Source organism: Equus przewalskii, chromosome 10 (assembly GCF_037783145.1).
Source record: "Equus przewalskii isolate Varuska chromosome 10, EquPr2, whole genome shotgun sequence".
Lineage (NCBI taxonomy): Eukaryota > Metazoa > Chordata > Mammalia > Perissodactyla > Equidae > Equus > Equus przewalskii.
The window spans coordinates 1,454,296-1,472,851 of record NC_091840.1 but is presented as its reverse complement, the minus strand read 5'-3'; the positions used below and the strand labels follow the sequence as shown (position 1 = coordinate 1,472,851).

Below are 18,556 nucleotides of genomic sequence, written 5' to 3'. Positions count from 1 at the left end.
GTCCAAGTGTCTGCTCAGGGGAAGGTGGTGGGCAGCGGGTCTGGACAAGGGCATGTAGGTGTAGCACTATACCCAGCCTGTCTCCTGCCACAGGCCCAGCTCCACAGGCGGTCCCCACAGGTGGACCCTGGTCTGGTCCTGCTCTGGCCACAGATGCAGATCTATCTCCCTTCCTGAGACTGAGCACCTCAGAGCTGTGCCCTCAGGGGGAGCTGAGCAACAGTCCTCCCCCCCAGCCCTGCTCCACCCGCATCTCCCCTGACACTCCTGGGAGAGACTCACAGGGCCCATGGCTCCCATGTGACTGACAATCCAGTTAGAACTGTAGTCTGGAAGACAACGTTTAAGATGATAGACTCACAGCCCCTTGCGTCCAGAGTTCAGAACATTTCACGCACCTTACATACCCAAACCTCTGAGGTGAGCCCAGCATTAGCTCTTCTGTGAAGGAAGACTAGTGTAACAGGCACAGAGAGGCTACCTGAGCTCAGGTCAAAGGCAGCGCCAGGATAACAGGAGGTGCTGGGCAGAGGGCAGCCCTTCTCAGTTTGACTTAAGTCGGGGCTCTCCTCCAACCTTGGTTCTTAGAAAATCATTTGTGGTGTCTGGGACAGCTGGGAGAAGAGACGCCACTTGCTGCATATAAAGAGCAACAGCTCAGGACCCTCACGGCAAATGCCGGCTGAGGAGCTGGGGACACCCCACGTGCTGGATGTTTGGGAGATGGACGGAGAGGCTGGCAGGAGTGCAGAGGATTGGGGCAGTTGGAGACAGAACCAGGGCTTACAAATACTCTCCTCCGAGGTGAACTGTTATCCCTTCTGCCCAGGACCCCGTCACTCGTCCCCTTCCCGACTCGATCACAATCCAAGCAAACGCTGTAGGCGGAGTCCCGAGACTCGCGCGGGCCCAGGACGCGGCCTCGCTCCCGGCACCGCATGGACGAAGAGGCACACGTGCTCCCGTAGAGGAGGAGCCCAAGGGGAAGGCTGCCCGAGGGCAGCAGAAGCTCCCCGCGCTAGATGACCGCGGGCGGCGGGGCCGGCGGGGCCCCTAGCGCGGACCTCTGCGAAGGGCGTTCGGGACCCCCGTGCCCGCCCTGCGGCAGAGCAAACGTCTCGGGCCGAGAGCTGCTGCAGCGGACGCCAGACTGCGGCGGGGTCCCGGCCAGTCCTCCCTGGCCGACCGCCCGGGGGCCAGGCCCGCCTCCCCGACCCGGATGGAGCCTGGCGCCTCGGTCTTCTCTGGCTTCCGTTCGCCCCACCGGGCGAGGACAGGAGCAGGTCACCGTCTGCTCCCTAGTCCCCGCCACGGGCCGCCGCCACCAACGAGGCTCTGCGCCTGCGCGGCCCGCCGCCTTGTGGGTAATCTGGAGAAGCGAGAGGAGGCTGGCGCAAGGCGCGGCTAGAGCGTCACCCCCCCAACTCGTATGCTCGGCGGCCCCGGAGGCTAGAGCGTCCTCCCCAGCTCGTATGCTCGACGACCCCGGCGGCTAGAGCGTCCCTCCCCTCAGGAGCCGCGTGTGACCTTCCCGCCTGCGGACCGATGCTGCCGGCGGCTGCTCGCCCCCTGTGGGGGCCATGTCTCCGGCTTCGGGGCGCCTCGCTCCGGCCCGCCAGGTATCATGGGCTGCCGAGGGCCGGGCGGGCGGCAGAGTGGGGGCCCTCGGCCGGGCACTGAAGGTGCAGGTTGGGGCGGTGTCCGTGGGCGGCGGGCGCCACCCCCGACTCGGCCGGTCCCGGTGTGGGTGGGAGGCCGAGGGCCCCCGCGTGCCGACACCCTAATCGCGCGTGCCGCAGAGAGTGTCCGGGAGGGCCCGATGACCTTGGACGAGTCCCTGCCTCAGGGCTTCAGTTCCCCACTTCAGCCCGGTGACGTGGTAGGACTCCCGTCAGTAGATCCCGCCTTCTGCCGCCAAGGGCCCCAGGTTGTGAAAGGTTTTGTGCAACAAAATGCATTTAAGCAATTATGTTACCTCCATGGGCTGATACAGTTCATTCAAACGGGAAACAACCTTGTTGGTAGCTGTTTGCAAATAATTGTGTGGATTTCTAATGCTCTTTGAAAAACATAAGGTAGCTGAGAATTCCCCTTGTTATCCACGTGGAGCCTCCAGTCTGAGAACCTTAGGTTGGGACCTGAACCCATGGCACCTACCTGTCCGATCTGTGTCACCCACCTGTGCCATTCCAGGCTGATGGCTCTGTATGAATGGGGGGCTAGGCAACAGGTGCTGCGTGTGTGTGCCATTCGGCTGATGAGATGTAGCAGCCATCGCCGGGGGGAGGCCCTTGCTGGTGCACCCCTGGATAACGCCCCCAAGGAGTACCCCCCCAAGATCCAGCAGCTGGTGCAGGACATTGCCAGCCTCACACTCCTGGAGATCTCAGACCTCAACGAACTCCTGAAGGTATTACAGGCCCGGGTTTGGGCAGTGAGGTCTGGGGCTTGTTTTTGGTATATTTGGGAAGTTTGGTAAATTGTCAAAAGTGTGGTCCCTGGGTGTGTTGGGTGTGATGGTCAGCTGCTGAAACTGCTCTCCTCTGTCCGTGTAGAAAACGTTGAAGATCCAGGATGTCGGACTCATGCCAGTGGGTGGCATGATGCCTGGGGCTGCCCCTGCTGCAGCAGCGGCCCCTGAGGTGAGCCTGGGCTGGGTCCTGTGCAAAACGTCTTTCTTTGGTGCTTGGTTCCCATCTTGTTTCACATTGCGTGGCCAGATTTCTCTTGTCCCTTCTCTCGGTCCTACATCCATCAACACCCCCTGGAAATGTGTGTGCTTCTGGTGTGGGCTCCCCTGTTGTCCCCTGGGAGCTCCTCCCACCAAGGGTGTGCAGGTCCCTGCCCACATGGAGACCACATTTCTAGTGGAGGGAAACAGGATGAGCCAAGTGAACGGAAAAAGAAAGAAATTATGTTGAACATAATTAATAATTATGTGGAACATTGTAAGTGCTATGGGAAAAAGGTAAAGAAGCAGCAGAAGGGCAGGGGAGGGCTACAGTTTCAAGGAAGGCCACATCAAGGAGGTGACACTCTGAGGGAAGGCTTGAGCTGAGGAAGAGAGCTGGGCATTCCTGGCAGAGGGACGGCAGGCACAAGGGCCATGAGGCGTGTCCCGGGCTGGAGCAGAGAGTGGGGGAGGTGATGAGCAGCTCCATTCTCCGGCTTACTGGGGCAGGTTTGTGTCTCTGAGGAAACCGGCAGACTGGAAGCCACATGCTAATGGGGGGGAGAGGGGGTTGCAATTTTTGTTAGGAAAAGTCTCAGACTCATCTACAAGTAGACATAATAAAGAACACGATTACCTGTATACCTGTTACTCAGGCTCAGTAATTACTAAGGTTTTACCACATTTGCTGCCCCTGTTCCTTGAAGTTTAATTTCTGATCTGAACTTTCCTTTTTGTGCATTCCAACACACATCACTAAAAACAGATATTTTGTTACGGGGCTATGAGCCATTTGCACAACAGACATAATGAGCAGCGATTTCTTATGCCGTTCTATTCCACTTTTGCCAGTAGTCTCAGACTTCTTTGTAACAGTTGGTTTACCCAAATCCAAACAAGGTTTGTGTGCTGCATTTGGTCATTGGGTCTCTTAAGCCTCTTAAAATCTGGATCGTTGCCCTAAGCCCACTTCCTCTCGCTGTCACCTACTGAGGAAACCCAGTCAGTAGAGCATTCCACCTTCCAGATGTGTGTCATGGTTCCACCGACGTCATCCACCCCCCGCACCCCATGAACTGGAAGGTGGCTTCACAGGCTGAACAGATTCGGGCTGAACATTTGGGGCAAGGAGAAATAGAATTACCATGCCATGTGATTTGTTGTCTAAATTGAAACGCATTAGAGAATGAAGAGGGTGCTATTAATAATTAGGCAGCAGATCCAAACCAAGAGTGCCTCAGGCTGTGAGCCCTGTGGGCCTGCTCTGGGAGGAGCTCCGGCACTCCCAGGCATCCCATTGTTGGTCACTTGGTGAAGATGGAGCTGAAGCTGGTTGTGAATTTGCCGTCCATAGTTCACCTGGGGTTTGGCTGAGGACTGGAATGGCCCTGCTTTACTGTAATGTGATTTTATCTGCAGGTTACTTTTGTTGTTACTCTTTCCTGTCGTTATCAGTCACAATTTTTAAGGGGTGAGGGAGCTCGAGTTTTGGGGGGCAAGGGCCAGGAGGCAGTTTCCGAGCAGCCTCTGCAGAGATGGGAGTGTTTCTGGGTGACGGAGCCCGCCCTGACTCCTGGAGCACGTGAGCGAGGGAGGGCACTGGGAGCCTAAGGAGTGGACCGGTCGGGCAGCCTGAGCCTGCCTGGCCCGGTGAGGCCTTCTGCTGGAATCGCAGGCTTGGGGCTACAGAATGGGCTGCTCCAGTCGGGCAGCCTGAGCCTGCCTGGCCCGGTGAGGCCTTCTGCTGGAATCGCAGGCTTGGGGCTACAGAATGGGGCTGCTCCAGTCGGGCAGCCTGAGCCTGCCTGGCCCGGTGAGGCCTTCTGCTGGAATCGCAGGCTTGGGGCTACAGAATGGGGTGCTCCAGTCGGGCAGCCTGAGCCTGCCTGGCCCGGTGAGGCCTTCTGCTGGAATCGCAGGCTTGGGGCTACAGAATGGGGTGCTCCAGTCGGGCAGCCTGAGCCTGCCTGGCCCGGTGAGGCCTTCTGCTGGAATCGCAGGCTTGGGGCTACAGAATGGGGTGCTCCAGTCGGGCAGCCTGAGCCTGCCTGGCCCGGTGAGGCCTTCTGCTGGAATCGCAGGCTTGGGGCTACAGAATGGGGTGCTCCAGTCGGGCAACCTGAGCCTGCCTGGCCCGGTGAGGCCTTCTGCTGGAATCGCAGGCTTGGGGCTACAGAATGGGGTGCTCCAGGAGCGAATGTGCCAGCTTCACCCCATCGTTTCCCACTTGGCTGCCCACTTTCTCTCCCCCCCCCCGCCAGGCAGCAGAGGAAGACATCCCCAAACAGAAAGAACAGACACATTTCACCGTCCGCCTGACGGAAGCAAAGCCCGTGGACAAAGTGAAGCTGATCAAGGAAATCAAGAACTACGTCCAGGGCATAAATCTCGTCCAGGTGTGGCTCCGTGCACCGCACGGTCTTCCCGGCTGGTGCCAGCACCTCTGGGGCGGGTTTGGTTTGTGGCAGCCCAGGCCCAGGGTCTGACTTTGCTCTCTGACAGGCAAAGAAGCTGGTGGAATCCCTGCCCCAGGAAATCAAAGCCAACGTCGCCAAGGCTGAGGCCGAGAAGATCAAGGCGGCCCTGGAGGCAGTGGGTGGCACCGTGGTTCTGGAGTAGACCAGCTCAGAGGACTTGTGGACACAGCTCCCTGGGACCTGGGCGAGGCCCCGCCCGCTCCACCCCAGCACCCAGGGGCAGCTGATGGGACCGGCCCAGAGCTGAACTGCGGACCGGCACCACATGGCCAACTCCGGTTTGGGACAGACGGATGGACTTACTCAGATGGAGAGGGAGGGGCCACAGCTGCCTATGCGAGCACCAGGGAGACAACTCTAGAACATACTGGAGTTAACGCGCGCCCCCCTGGTGGCTGCTGAGAGAAATACATTGTTCAGGCGCCGTGTGTGGAGTGATGTGTCGGTTGTGCCAGTGTAGGATGTGTGAGTCTGCAGGCGATCATCACCTCATCATCTGGGTGCTCCATCTGCAGGGCATGTCCTCTGAGACCCCACAGCAGGCGGTGTCCTACAGGCAGCGTGGTGGGGCTTCTGGGCAGCCCCCGTCCTGCCTGGGGGCAGCCGTTGCTGCATGGCTGATACCAGATCTTCACCTGGGAGCTGGGTGTGGGGCATTTGTGAAATGTCCTGGTTTTAAACATCGGTGGTCTAACAGTAATACGTTATGTGCCGGCCTCGGAAACAGGAAGTCTTGGAGTGAGCGCTGCAGTCTCCAGCCTGGGCGGGCAAATGGGAGGTGAGGGGTGTACAAAACGACAGAGCAGGCCTGCGGGAGGCTGCTTGGCCAGTGGTGGGCGGGGGCGCGCTTTGCCACGCGGCAGCATTTGGGAATGTCAGCTACTGTTCCCATGGACCCTTTAGAAGGGGGCTGGGCCCCATGGAGCTGGGAGGGAGGTGGCCTGGTGCCAGGGTGTGGCGTTTACAGATGGTGCTGGCCACCCGGGGCTTCAGGCCCCACCCAGTGCATGCTGAGTGAAGGTGACCCTGGGGTCTTGCTCTGAGGACCCTTGGCTTCCTTCTCTAGGGGCAGGCTCCATCTCAGCAGAGCCTGGGAGGGGGGCAGTGGATTTCTTCTCCTGGCCTTGGGCAGGAGAGCAGGAGGCTGCAGGGCATTTTGAGCACCCACTGTTGGGAGGCAAGATTCCTGTGACCCAGGAGGGCCCACATCCTCCAGCATTGATCTCCAGATCCTGTCCCTGCACCCCTCCCTTGGCCCCGTTGGAAGAAGGACTTGCAACCTCAGCTCCGTGGGACCAGAAGGGGCACTGTGTGTCTGGGAGTGCTGCTCTCTGGGTGGGACCCAGGACAGGCCCAGGGAACTGGCAGGCTCCCAGGTGGGCTCACTCAGCACCCCTCACATGATCTAAGGGCCCTCCGAGAGGACATGCTCCCTGACCTGGAGGGCCCCATGGTCCATCATGTGGCCTGTGCCATCAGCAGATCTCTGGGTGTGCCCTCCCTCAGCAGAGGTGATTGCTGGGCCACTTGGCCTGAGTGTGGCCTGCTGACCCGGCTGCCTTTTCCCAGGGGAGATGGGAGTGGTCCAAGCTCAGAAACAGCCCCCAGGCCAGGCCTTTGGGGTCACAGGCCCCTCCACCAGTGACCTGGAAAGTCGGCTTGTGCTCTGAGCTCCTTTGTCTTTCTGAGGGTGCCAGGGTCATGATTAGGACTCCCCACCCTGGGATGATGGGGCCCTCTGCACCATCCTGGACTTGCTGGGAGAGGCTGCTCAAAGGTGGGGTGGTCTGCACCTCGGGGGCCATCAGACCTGATGCAGGGTCCGTGAGCCGAGGAGTCGAAAGAAAGATTTCTTGGACTCTCAAGGTCTGGCAGTAGTGCTCTTTTATTTAGAGAATTGTGTGAAATAGCGTGGGGACAGGACCCATGGGCAGGAGGAGCTGCTGCCAACATGGGTGGAGACTAGGGCTAAATTTAAGGCATAGGCATGTGAGTTATCTCTTTACAAGACAAAGGAAAGAATATGTAAAAAGAGTTGTTAAAATGGTATCAGTGCGGTTAGGGTCTGGTTATTGGGTGGTCCTATAACTTTTAGATAAGAATCAAACCAGATTGAGTAAATGGCAGAAGCCACAGCTTAAATATTATCTTCAGCTAAAGACAAAGGAGGATGTTGGGGGAGGGGGGGTGTCAGTTACTTGAGGTTGCCAGACAGTAAACAACTTAAGTTCTTGCCTTCCCCATTAAGAATTTCCAGAGATAAGGCCATCCCCCCTTCCTCCTGGTGCAGAGGGAGACAACCCCCACAGATGGAGACTTCCTTCACAAATGCAAATGTCTTATCAAAGGGCAAGCAAATTCCATTCCTCAGAGCCCCCTTCTCATCTGCAGTTTTAAAACTAACCAGCCTAAAATCCTCATCAAGACCAACCTCATCCACCTTGCTTACACCAGGCTAGGACAGCAATCGGACAGTGTCCATCGGGTACCCTCCACCTGACCTCACAGTCAGATACCTAAAGGCACTGTGAAGACCCTGGGTCTTTTCTTCCCAGGTAGCTCCCTGGCCCAGGCCTCCTACTGGGGGTCCTGGCCCCCACAGCTCCCCTTGATCTGCTCTGGCCTGCAGGTGGCCCATAAAGAAGTGTCTCAGATCCAGGAATAGGTGGGGTGTGTCCCTGGGGGTTGCCTGGGTCTCTGCAGCCCCCTTGGCCTTGGCCCTTAGGTTCAGCACTGGGAGGTGGGTCCACTGTGCGTCCTGAGTCACAAGATCTTACCAGACCCCATCAGATCCTGGTAGAAATTAGTATTGTGTGTCTCTGTCCAGGATGATGAAATGGTCACAGAGGACACAGCAGAGGGAGATTGGGAGCTGACTCAGGCCTCCTGCCCCCACAGACCCCACATTCCAGGGACCCTGGTGCCTGCCAGGCCACCCACACAGCTCCATCCTCCCTGCCCAGGTACCATGAGGAAATGTGCAGATGCCACAGAACAGACACCAGGTCCTGCCCACCCAAGAGGCCTGGCCAGGCAGCCCTGTTCTCCAGGGCCTCCCCGTCACCCACTCTGGCTCAGGCACATGTCTTCGTGATCCATTTGAGAATTTGGCTGGGGAATCCTTCAGTTCCCCGGCCCATAGTTTGCAAAATCCACGTTTTTTAAAAAGGGTGTTCCAGTCTTGGTGCATTTTGTTTTCCAAGATTCCTCCCACATTTCTGACTGTTTCACAGCATTTCCAGTTCTCACGGGAGCTCATGCATTTCACTGCACTGCTGCTCTCGAGTTTTATTAAAATCTCTCTTCAGTTCCTGCTTTAAGCCTCTGGGCCCTGCCCTTTCCCTGTTAGGGACAGTCCTCATTCTGTGCAGAGCGAGCACTGGGGTTTCCCTGGAGCAGCAGGTTTAGGACCCTGTCTTGCTGATGACCTGGGTGAGGAGGCAGCCCCAACGCTGGGCTTGGCCCTCTGCTTCCTGGGCTGTGACACAGACTTGGGACCCCCGGGGGTTGCTGCCACCTCTGCTTCACTGAGTTGTTTGTAGTCAGGAGCCAATGATGGTGCCCGTGGCCGGTCACAGGCTAGGACATCTTGTTTACTCTGAATGAGACCCAGTCTTGGAGAGGGAGAGGGCTCTGATGATGCTACTTCCCATGGGACCCTGGACAAAGAGGCCACTCCTGCATAGTAACAGTTGGGTCTGTTAGCTCTGGTTTTTTCCACAAAATGCTACTCTGTCTGTTGTGTATTTGGCTGTGAAAGCCATCTCGTTCAGTGACACTGACATTTTCACATTTCCTTGGAACATTAGTGCATCTCCCATCCTCTCTAATTTCCTCCAGAGAATGCCTGTGGCCCCTCCCCCACCGTCGTGTTTCCATCTGGTTTGCGTCTGGCATCTTTCTCAATCATGCCCTCCCCCCTTTCCGATAAGGCATGCTGCCCTCGTGGCGGACACTGCACTCTGTCTGGACACCATCTCTGTGGCCAGCTGTTCACTTCCCAAGCCGATGACCTCACGGGTCAGAGGACTCCTGGGGTTCTAGAAGACAGTCTCCTTGGTCTCCAAGCGGCTGCTTTAGGCCAGTCGATGGTGGGGCTTGCTGGTGCACTTAGGCTCCGACACAGCTAGAGAATCGCTGGGTGCCCAGATGCCAGGACTTGTTATTCAGGGTGCTTGGTGGGTTCAGGGGACCAGGAGTTATTTCCCCAGTGCCCCTCACCCTTCTCCCTTCTGGTTGGGGGCTGAAGTGGCCAAGCTGGGATTGCAGGACATGCGTTCTTCCCTGGGGAGGGGGTCTCTGCCTCTGCCTCGGCCTCTGAGATCAGAAGGGCCCTGCCCTCAGAAGCCCTGGGGACTCGGATTTCACTTTGCCCCGCAGGTGTGCTTCTGGGCAGGCGGCACTCCTGCACTTCCTGTTGTTTGCTGGGAGGTGGGATGAGCGTTACAACCTACGCACAGGTGGGCGTCTCCTGCTGGGGTGAGGCAGCTGCTGGCAGCCTGCCCATCGCACTTCCTGGGACCCTGAGCCTCCACGGCCCAGAACCCCGCCTCCTGGGCCTCCTCCAAGGTGGCCGCCTGGGGCTGGACTTCCTGGGAGCTCCAGGCGGGGTGGGGGCTCTGCGGGGAGGGGAGGCCAGTCTCTCCGAATTGCTTTTTGCCCTACTTTCCTGTCATGTTCACGCTGGCCCAAGGAGGTTTCCTGCTACTTCTTGGCAGCCGCACGTGTCTCTAGGCAGACCCCGAGGCCTGCGCGGCGTGGCAGGGACCTGGGGCTCAAGTTCAGGGCCATGGCTGGGGCCGGGAGTTTGCAGGAGCCTGGCCTCCGGGAGCGGTGGGGGCTGGCAGAGCGCCCGGACCATTACTCGGCCGTGACCTTCGGAGACGTGCCCTGGCCTTGGGGACGGGCCAGCGCAGGATTGGGAGGGGCGCCATGTTCCCAGGGGAGTGGGGGAGGCCCAGCCAGCAGGCTCCCTGCGGTTGGCGCGGCGTGCACCCGTAGAGCCCCAGGGGCAGCTCGGTGGGGCCCTTCCGGATCGCGTGCCCGGCGGCGACCACTTTAAGGCGCGGGGCCCGCCCCTGAGCCCGGGGCGGGATCTCGCGTGCCCCGCCCCCGCATGCCCCGCCCCCTGGTCTCCGCGCGCGCGCATTGGCTGCTCGGGGCGCGGGCGCGGGCGGCGCTTTGAACGCGGCGCGGGGGTGGCGGCGTTGTGTCGGGGGCCGGACCCGGGGTCCGGGCCTGGGGTTGCAACCGGCGCCGGAGGCGGGGTGGGGTCGAGTCGGCGGCAGCTGGGGCAGCTGGCGCTCCTCGGCGTCCGCGGCCGTGCCATGGCGGCGGAGGCGCGCGTGTCGCGCTGGTACTTCGGGGGGCTGGCCTCGTGCGGGGCCGCCTGCTGCACGCACCCGCTGGACCTGCTCAAGGTGAGGGCGGCGCGCGGCCGGGCCGGGGCCGGGGCGGGCAGCGGGGCGCGAGGGGACCCGGCCCTGCGCCCGCCCAGGCCCCCGTCCCGGGCACCCGGCGACTAGCGCGCCCGTCGGCACTGACCAGCCTCGGCCTGCTCTGCTGGGAGGGCTCGGACCTGGGGCCGCCTTGCCCGTGGCCTGCGGGGCATCGGCCCGCTGCCCCCGCCCGGAGACCGTGCGTGGAGGGGGTTGGGGAGAGGTTCCAGGGGCACTGCCGACCCCGGGTGCCCCACGTCCCAGCCGGCTCCCGGTTGTTGCGGGCCGTGTTTCAGCCCCAGCGCTGCGCTTTCCTACCTGTGTGACCTTGGTCTCTCTGAGCCAATTTCCCCTGGAACTTTTGCACTTTTGAGGGTGCTCCTTTTGCGTGTTACAAGTTGAGGGGGTGGTTCTGTGGGTGCACAGGTGTTGGCACTTAGAGACGTGCAGGGGCTCTAGAAGACCCAGAGCATGGGCCGAGCCACCCCCTGCCTAGTGGGTGCCCAGCACACAAGGAGACAGATGAGGGATGTGGCCTGGGCGAGTGGGGTGACCCAGGCACGCCTGCTTTGGGCTGCCTCCTCCTGGGCTTGGTGGGCGCTTGGGAGCTATGGGCCCTGTGTGCCTGCAGGTCCTGCCCTGTGAGAGGGAGTGTTTCTCTGAGCCAGAGGTATTCACTCTTGCATTTTTTTAAAAAATGCTTATGGGGCAGAGTAACACAGAGCTTCCCTTGTCTCCCAGGGCCCGCCCAGTGGGCCTGTTTTCTGACCTTTTCTCACCACAAAGAACAAAGGGCCCGAGGCTCAAAACACAGTCCCGAAGGGGCCTGGGCTCCTGGGGGGAAGGGGACGCTGTGGGCAAATGGCAGCCACCTGGCCCCCCTTCTTTACACACACCCAGAGCAGCCTGGTCTCACACCGGCCCCCTGGGAGGGCTTGGCACCCTTGGCCTGGGCTGACCTGGAGCCTGGCCAGGCCTCTCTGCCCGAGGGCATCTTTTTCAGCAGCCCTTTTCCTGAAAGGAGGGGATTGGCTTCTCTGGTGTAAAAATGCTCGCCACCGGTCAAGGCAGGGTTAGCAGATGTGGGAGGGCTGTAGCTGTAGCCTCATTGGCCTCAGGCCTGGCTGTCCTGGGAGAGGCCAGGCCTGAGACGGAGCAAGGCCGGGCCTGGAGGGTGCTCTGACCGCAGAGAGCGGGGCTGAGTGAACAGGAAGGTCCTTTTTGGTTTGAGGAAAGAGAAGCCCCTCCCCCGGCTGTGTTATTTTACCTTCCACGTGCCCACACTGTTCCCTGCGCCCACCCCCCACCTCAGTGGGGCCCCGGAAGGTTAGCCTCACTGTTTCTGACCAGGGTTGGGCACGGCCTCCAGGGGCTGTGGGAGCCCTCCCTGGCCTGACTGGAGTCACTTCATTGTTCAAGGCCCCTTTGGGCATCACTGCCCTTTGTCCCATCCCCCAGGTGCTGTTTTGCTGCGGAATGCTGCCAGGAGAGGGTCAGAGGAGGCAGGCCGTCCTCTGGCCCAGGGAACACATGACCGTGTGCTGGGCTTCAGAGCGCAGTGCTGGCAGCCGTGGAGGCCAGCCTCAAAGAGAGGCTTTGGGGGCTGGCCTGGTGACATAGCGGTTAGGTGCGCACATTCTGTGTCAGCGGCCCGGGGTTTGCCAGTTCAGATCTCGGGTGCGGACATGGCACGACTTGGCAAAGCCATGCCGTGGTAGGTGTCTCACATGCAAGGTGAAAGAAGATAGGCACGGATGTTAGCTCAGGGCCAGTCTTCCTCAACAAAAAAAAAAAAAAAAAAAAAAGGAGGATTGGCAGCAGATGTTAGCTCAGGGCTAATCTTCCTCAAAAAAAACAAAGGGAGGCCTTGGCCTGAGTTTTTACCTCCCGGCATGGTCATTGGAAAGGTTGTCTTAAAGCTCCTTGATCTCTCATTTCGCCCTACGTCCTGGCTTGGTTTTCACAGTCGCTTCTTGCCTAGATGGGGGCTGCTGCCTGCACTCTGCCCCCAGGCCCAGGGCCCTCTGTCCTGTCCAGCTTGGCTCACACAGCAGGAGGACAGCACTCATGTCACCTTGCTGAGCATGAGTCCCCTCTCCATCTCCACCCACCTTTGCTGCCCCACCACCCCGAGCCCCTTAGGTAGGGATGAGGCCAGGTGGGGGAGGTGTACCCACTGAACTCCTTAGTCCTCACAGCACACCAAGGGAAACTGAGGCACAGGAGATCAGTAACCTGCCCAAGCGGGCCCAGCCAGGATGTGACGGGCTGGGCAGGGTGGGTTGTGCAGGGACAGACTGAGGTGGCCCATCTGGTGGCTCTCCCAGGAGTGCCCTTCCCTCTTGCCCCTCTGAATTCCCACCCACCTCTTCCGAGTCTCCTGTGCTCCTTGAGTCCCAGCTCCACCCTCACTGGGTGCCCTTAGGAGGCCTCTGCCTCCCTGAGTCTCTGCTCCCGTCTCTCACCGGGGTGGTGACAGTACTTGGCCCACAGGGTCATTGCAGGAGTATAAAGACCTAGATTGTAGGAAAGGGCTCAGAGCAGAGCTGGCCTGGGTGGGCCCCGGGGCACAGCTCTGAGCAGGTGTGACCCCCCCACAGGTGCACCTGCAGACACAGCAGGAGGTGAAGATGCGGATGACGGGCATGGCGCTGCAGGTGGTGCGCTCCGACGGCGTTCTGGCGCTCTACAACGGCCTGAGCGCCTCCCTGTGTAGACAGGTGCCTCTGGGGCTCCCACCTCCCAGGGCGCTGGGCGGTGCAACTCACAGCCAGGGCTCTCGTGCCTTCCAAGGCCACCCCCACTCATTAGGTGCTGCTTCCCCAGGTCCTGGTCCCAGACCCCACGCCCTGAGCCCAAGCAGGCTGGCATCCCCCAGGCCTGGGCTCAGATGAGGCCGCATCGCCTACCCACTGTGGGTGCCCTTTGGGCATCGAAGCTGCTTTCTCCTCCTTTTCAAGGCTGCTTAGGAGGAAGGAACCACAGGCTTGGGGAGCCAGAGACCCCTGTGTCTGCACAGGGCATGGCGGTGTGGGATGTGCTTCTGCCTTCCATGGGGTCAGCCCTGCTCCCACAGCTGGTCCAAGACCTCTACTTACAGATGCGGAAAGTGAGGCCTGGGAAGGGAGAGAGGAGAGTTCAGGGCTCTGGATTCAGCCAGCCCTGGGTTTGCAAATTGGCTCAGCCACTTGCTGGCTGTGTGGCCCTGGGAAGGTCCCTTGGTGTCCCTGTAGTCCACGCAGTGATGACCATGCACCAGGAAGGCTGGGGCGAGCGGGGCCAAGGGGTGCAGGGCATGCCCAGCATGGTCCCCCCACCTGCCCCCTCTGAGCTGCGCCCCTTCTCCCCCAGATGACCTACTCCCTGACTCGGTTCGCCATCTATGAGACCGTGCGGGACCATGTGACCGCAGGCAGCCAGGGGCCCCCACCCTTCTATAAGAAGGTGTTGCTGGGCTCCATCAGTGGTGAGTAGCCGGCCAAGTTGGGGCAGGTGGGCGAGTGGGGGTGGGCACCACCGGTCATCACATGTTGGCTCTGGGGTCTGTCACCCCAGGTTGCATCGGAGGCTTTGTGGGGACTCCTGCGGATATGGTCAACGTCAGGTCAGTGCGGTTGCCCCCAAGGTCAGGCTCTTTCCTGTCCCCTGACAGGGCCGGGGCTTGCTCACTGGGGTCTGCAGTGTTTTCAGCCTGGAACAAGCCTCAGGCGTTGGAGTCCTGGGTGTTGGGAGCTGTGCCGCTGAGGCTGCGGTGGGGCCAGCTGCTCTCTGCCAGAGCGAGCCCTCAATGCCTGCGGGGGTCTGTGTGGGCATGTCTTGCCCCCTGCCGGCCCCCTGAGCCAGCGTGGTTGTTTCAGGATGCAGAATGACATGAAGCTGCCCAAGAACCAGCGCCGAAAGTGAGTAGCGGGGCTGAGTTCTGCCCTTGGGGGGTATGGGAGTGTGGGGGGCCCAGGCCAGGAAGACCCCTGAGCAGCTCTGCTGGGACCCGGCTGGGACTCCAATGGGCCACATGCCTCTGGGGTCACCTGGAGTGCAGCACAGGCAGCTGATGGATTTTGGAAACACTGCACATCTGTCCTGGAATCATGAGGGGGCCTCGGGCTTCTTCCCTCCGGGGGGGACTGCGGCGGCGTCTCTCTCCTGCCCTCCTCCTGCACCTTGCACATGTTCACGTAGAAGAGGGTTAGAGAGTTGAGTTTGGGCCTTTAAAAGGGTTTGGGAGCTGGGATTTGTTTTTTATGATAAAAATGCCGTTCTTCACAAAGCCTTAGACGATATCGACTCCAAGGCTGTGTTCAGACTGACGTTGCACTTAAACTCCAGGTGCCGGTATCGGTCAGTTCAGGCGTGACACGTGGCTCCACAGGAGTCCGTTGTCCCCTCTCTGGCCAAAGAGAAAGCCGTGGGCAGGCGGACCAAGTGAACAGGTGGGAGGGGACCAGGCAGGGCGTCCCATCCCCCCACGCTCCGTAACAGGCCACAAACAGGACCAGCCTCCAGGCTGGCAGCCCCCCAAAGGGCTGGGCACCCATGTGTTTTCTTGTGGGACTCTGGGGGATCCTCGGGCACTGAGGTCCCTTGCGGGGGAGGCTGCTCTGAGCTGTTGGCAGAGGCCTTGTCGCCTGGCCCCGGGGATCCTTCTTGGAGAGCCTCGGGCCTGGGATGGGGGCCTGGGGAGGACCCTCCCATGGGAGCCGGTGGTCAGGGAGAGCCTCACGTGGGCCCGTTCTGTGTCCCCCGGCAGCTACGCCCATGCCCTGGACGGCCTGTACCGCGTGGCCCGTGAAGGTGAGAGGAACAGGCCCTTTGCTGGGGGTCCTGGGGCCTGCAGAGGTCAGGGGGCAGGGAGCACCGTGCAGGGGCTGGGGGGCCCGGAAGGGTTTTGGCCGAGCGCCCCACCTCGCTCCTTCTCTGGCAGAGGGTCTGAAGAAGCTGTTCTCAGGTGCGACCATGGCCTCCAGTCGAGGGGTGTTTGTCACCGTGGGCCAGGTAGGGCTTCTGCCCAGGGTGGGCCTCTTCGGGCAGCATCTGGGGGGCCTAGCTCAGCCCTCGAGAGGCCACTGAGAAAGGCAGTGGGCACGGACCACAGGTAGGGGCTGAGGAGGTGGGCACAGGTGGGTCAGGTATATGACCTTGGGCAGGCCCCTCCATGTCTGGGCCTCACCTGTCCACCCAGGCCCAGTGACCATGTAGGTGACCTGCAGAGCAGGTGCTTGGTCAATCCAGATGGTGTCATTGTAGGCCCCTGTCTACGTTCTCCGGAGCTGGGGGACGTCCTGAGGCCTAACCTTCCTGCCACCCCTGCAGCTGTCCTGCTATGACCAAGCTAAGCAGCTGGTTCTCAGCACGGGGTACTTGTCTGACGGCATCGTCACGCACTTTGTCGCCAGCTTCATCGCAGTGAGTGTGGGGCGTGGCAGGGGCTGAGGGTGCACAGAGGAGGCAGGGGCTCAGAGGAAGGAGGTTTTGGGGGGTCTGGTGGGTGCTCTTGGCTGCATAAGGGGGCACCAGGGCCCCAGGGAGGAGCCTGATGGGTCACCCGGTACCTGGGCCTGGACAGCTCCTGGTGTCCCCGGGCGGCCCTGGGTCCTGCAGCCCTCTGCACCTTACTATGGGATGCCTCCTGGGGGGTCCAGGATGCCAGGGGCTCTTTCCACAGCAGGCCTGTGGGGAGGAGGTGAGGGTACCCACACGCCTTGCTTGGCAGGCCCGCTGGTGACAGCCTCCCCACCCCACCCAGGGTGGATGTGCCACGTTCCTGTGCCAGCCCCTGGATGTGCTGAAGACCCGCCTGATGAATTCCAAGGGCGAGTATCGAGTGAGTGGGCGCCGCAGACGCCAGTGCCCTTGAGAGCACAGGCCTGGGAGTGGGGAGCGGGGGCCCAGCCTGCTGCTCCCGGGCTCTGTGGCCGGGTGAGCTCACGTCCTCCTCTTGGGATGTGGGTGACCCCCTCCAGCCCATGACTTCATCCCTCCCACTTGCCGCCCCCATCCGGCCTCGGAGCAGCCCTTGGCCTTGGGTGTGTTAAATCAGATTCTTTGACATGTTAAGGGAGGCAGCAGTTTGCTGTGGTCAGTGAAATTCGGCAAGTTGCCTTTTTAAAGTTGGCAGCCTGGGGCTCCCGCCGTCATGCACAGTGTCTTCTGCCCCTCGTCTTCTCCCCAGCCCGGCCTCTGACCGCCCCGACGCGCCTGGTGGTCAGCCTGCCCATGGGGTGCGCCTTGGCGGCTTCTGGTTTTGCGCATCAGCAGGCAGGGCAGCTTCTTGTGTTCACCTTTGAACGTGCCCGGCCAGTCTGCAGGCCAGTCTGCAGTGCCGTTGAGGTCACACCACATGTCAGTGTGCGGGACTTCCGGCTGGTGCTGAACAGGAGTGTTTTAATTTGTGCCTTTCGAGTGGGAAGCAGCGTTTCTTTTATGGCTTCACCTTGTGTCTTCTGCAGGGTGTTTTCCACTGCGCCGTGGAGACAGCGAAGCTCGGCCCGCTGGCCTTTTACAAGGTTGGGCAGGGGCTGGACAGGGCGGAGTGGGGCTGGGGGTCCCTCCCGGCCCTTTGCACTTCCCCTTTCTCCTTTCTCCCTCCAGGGCCTCCTGCCTGCCGCCATCCGCCTCATGCCCCACACTGTGCTCACATTCGTGTTTCTGGAACAGCTTCGAAAACACTTTGGCATCAAAGTACCATCCTGACGGGGCCATGGGAGCGGGTTGGGCCACGCCTGGCCCCAGCGCCAGGTTCTTCTGGAGTCTGGGAGGGTCTTGGGGCTGAAGGCTGCCCGGAGCCCACCTCCGGCCCCCACCCGCCTCTGGCCCAGGACCTCCCCGGCCAGCTCCTGCCCTCACCCAGCCTGCCCGGGCCAGAGCTCATTCCACTGACCTTCGTCCCTCCAGCCCCCACCTGCCCGCCCCACGCTCTGCCCACCTGGTATCCCAGCTGCCCCCCCTTGTGCTCTGATGACTCACTCGGGGGCCAGGCTGTCTAGGCTTTCTGGGGTCTGGGGTCCCCTGCCCCTTCTCCTCTGGCCCTGGAGGTTTCTTCCCTTCATGTGCAGCTGCCCAGGGCCCACAGCACCGTCTTCCAGCAGCTTCCATCAGGGACCTGGATGGCAGAGTTGGGGGTCGCCCACCAAGTTGTGTGCACGTGCACTTTTATCCAAGGAGAGGGACCATAGCGTTCATGATGTTCTCAGAAGTAGCTGTGCCCCCCACACCTCCTGGGCCAGTGAACAAATGACACAGGAGCAGAATGAGTGCCCAGGAGCAAGGGTCAGAGTGTGTGACCTGTGGGCGCCCCTGGTGGCAGGCCTAGTCCCCACCCCCCCACCCCCTGCCCCATGCCTCCCACGTCCAGCCAACCCCCAGTTGCTTTAACAATTAGTTTCACCAAAACCTTTCAGCACCAAGAGGCTGCTGCTGTCTTCAGGGAGTGTGCAGTGTCCCTCACGCCGTCCACGCCCTCCCCTCCTGCTCCTCAGAGGTGGGCTGTGGTGTGTCCTTGGGGGCTTCTCTGTGTAGACGGCGGTCACCTGCAAGGCCCCCAGCAGCTGATCAGCCAAAACAACTGGATTCCGCTGTGAAAGCAGCCTGCCCCCCCACAAACCAGGCTGGGGGCTGCGTCCGCCTGCCTCCCCGGGTCCCCTGGGCACTGTGCCCCCGCCCCAGCAAAGGGCTGCAGGCCCACATTGCTCTGCAGGGATGCTAATAAAGGACGGTGAACTGCTCTGTCTGGTCCCTGCATCCAGGCTGCTCACTGGTCTGCAAGCTGCCTCACTGTCCAGGGGCAGTGAGAGCACCTCTGCACCCTCCTCGGAGGGCTCTCTGGTTTAGGGGGGCAGGGCCCAGAGGGAGAAAGCAGCAGCAGCCCTGGCTGGATGCATTGCTCTGGCCTGTGGGCAGAGGAAGTGGAGGGTGCTAGGGTGGGAGCAGCCCAAAACCAGTGCAGGGGGAGGGGAAGGGAAAGGTGAGGCTGG

General features: G+C 60.9%; 2 protein-coding genes across 5 annotated transcripts; both read left to right on the top strand.

Annotated features, from left to right (window-relative positions):
- The first annotated feature begins 829 nt into the window (after nucleotides 1-829).
- Nucleotides 830-5,576, top strand: MRPL12 (mitochondrial ribosomal protein L12). 2 transcript variants are annotated; one of them, XM_008520398.2, is made up of 5 exons: nucleotides 830-1,619; nucleotides 2,224-2,410; nucleotides 2,556-2,642; nucleotides 4,933-5,067; nucleotides 5,174-5,576. In XM_008520398.2, the coding sequence occupies exons 1-5, from the start codon at nucleotides 1,546-1,548 to the stop codon at nucleotides 5,288-5,290; spliced, it is 600 nt and encodes a 199-aa protein (XP_008518620.1). In that variant the 5' UTR covers nucleotides 830-1,545; the 3' UTR covers nucleotides 5,291-5,576. The 2 variants fall into 2 exon arrangements, with proteins under 2 accessions (XP_008518620.1, XP_008518618.1); XM_008520396.2 differs by having other exon boundaries at nucleotides 2,194-2,410.
- A 4,707-nt stretch (nucleotides 5,577-10,283) lies between these two features.
- Nucleotides 10,284-18,306, top strand: SLC25A10 (solute carrier family 25 member 10). Of its 3 annotated transcripts, none has more exons than XM_070561327.1 (12): nucleotides 10,324-10,568; nucleotides 12,045-12,213; nucleotides 13,187-13,306; nucleotides 13,938-14,052; nucleotides 14,142-14,190; nucleotides 14,444-14,485; nucleotides 15,334-15,377; nucleotides 15,508-15,578; nucleotides 15,897-15,989; nucleotides 16,330-16,407; nucleotides 17,033-17,089; nucleotides 17,175-18,306. In XM_070561327.1, the coding sequence occupies exons 3-12, from the start codon at nucleotides 13,217-13,219 to the stop codon at nucleotides 17,274-17,276; spliced, it is 741 nt and encodes a 246-aa protein (XP_070417428.1). In that variant the 5' UTR covers nucleotides 10,324-10,568; nucleotides 12,045-12,213; nucleotides 13,187-13,216; the 3' UTR covers nucleotides 17,277-18,306. The 3 variants fall into 3 exon arrangements, with proteins under 3 accessions (XP_070417429.1, XP_070417428.1, XP_070417427.1); XM_070561326.1 differs by having other exon boundaries at nucleotides 10,355-10,568; nucleotides 12,045-12,300; XM_070561328.1 differs by lacking the exon at nucleotides 12,045-12,213 and having other exon boundaries at nucleotides 10,284-10,568.
- Nucleotides 18,307-18,556: the final 250 nt, after the last annotated feature.

Coding starts and splice junctions, on each gene's coding strand:
- MRPL12 (XM_008520396.2), top strand. CDS start 1,546: ATGCTGCCGGCGGCTGCTCGCCCCCTGTGGGGGCCATGTCTCCGGCTT. Junction 1,620..2,193: donor GCCTCGCTCCGGCCCGCCAG/GTATCATGGGCT, acceptor GTGCCATTCCAG/GCTGATGGCTCTGTATGAAT. Junction 5,068..5,173: donor AGGGCATAAATCTCGTCCAG/GTGTGGCTCCGT, acceptor GCTCTCTGACAG/GCAAAGAAGCTGGTGGAATC.
- SLC25A10 (XM_070561328.1), top strand. CDS start 10,476: ATGGCGGCGGAGGCGCGCGTGTCGCGCTGGTACTTCGGGGGGCTGGCC. Junction 15,378..15,507: donor GTACCGCGTGGCCCGTGAAG/GTGAGAGGAACA, acceptor CTTCTCTGGCAG/AGGGTCTGAAGAAGCTGTTC. Junction 16,408..17,032: donor ATTCCAAGGGCGAGTATCGA/GTGAGTGGGCGC, acceptor TGTCTTCTGCAG/GGTGTTTTCCACTGCGCCGT.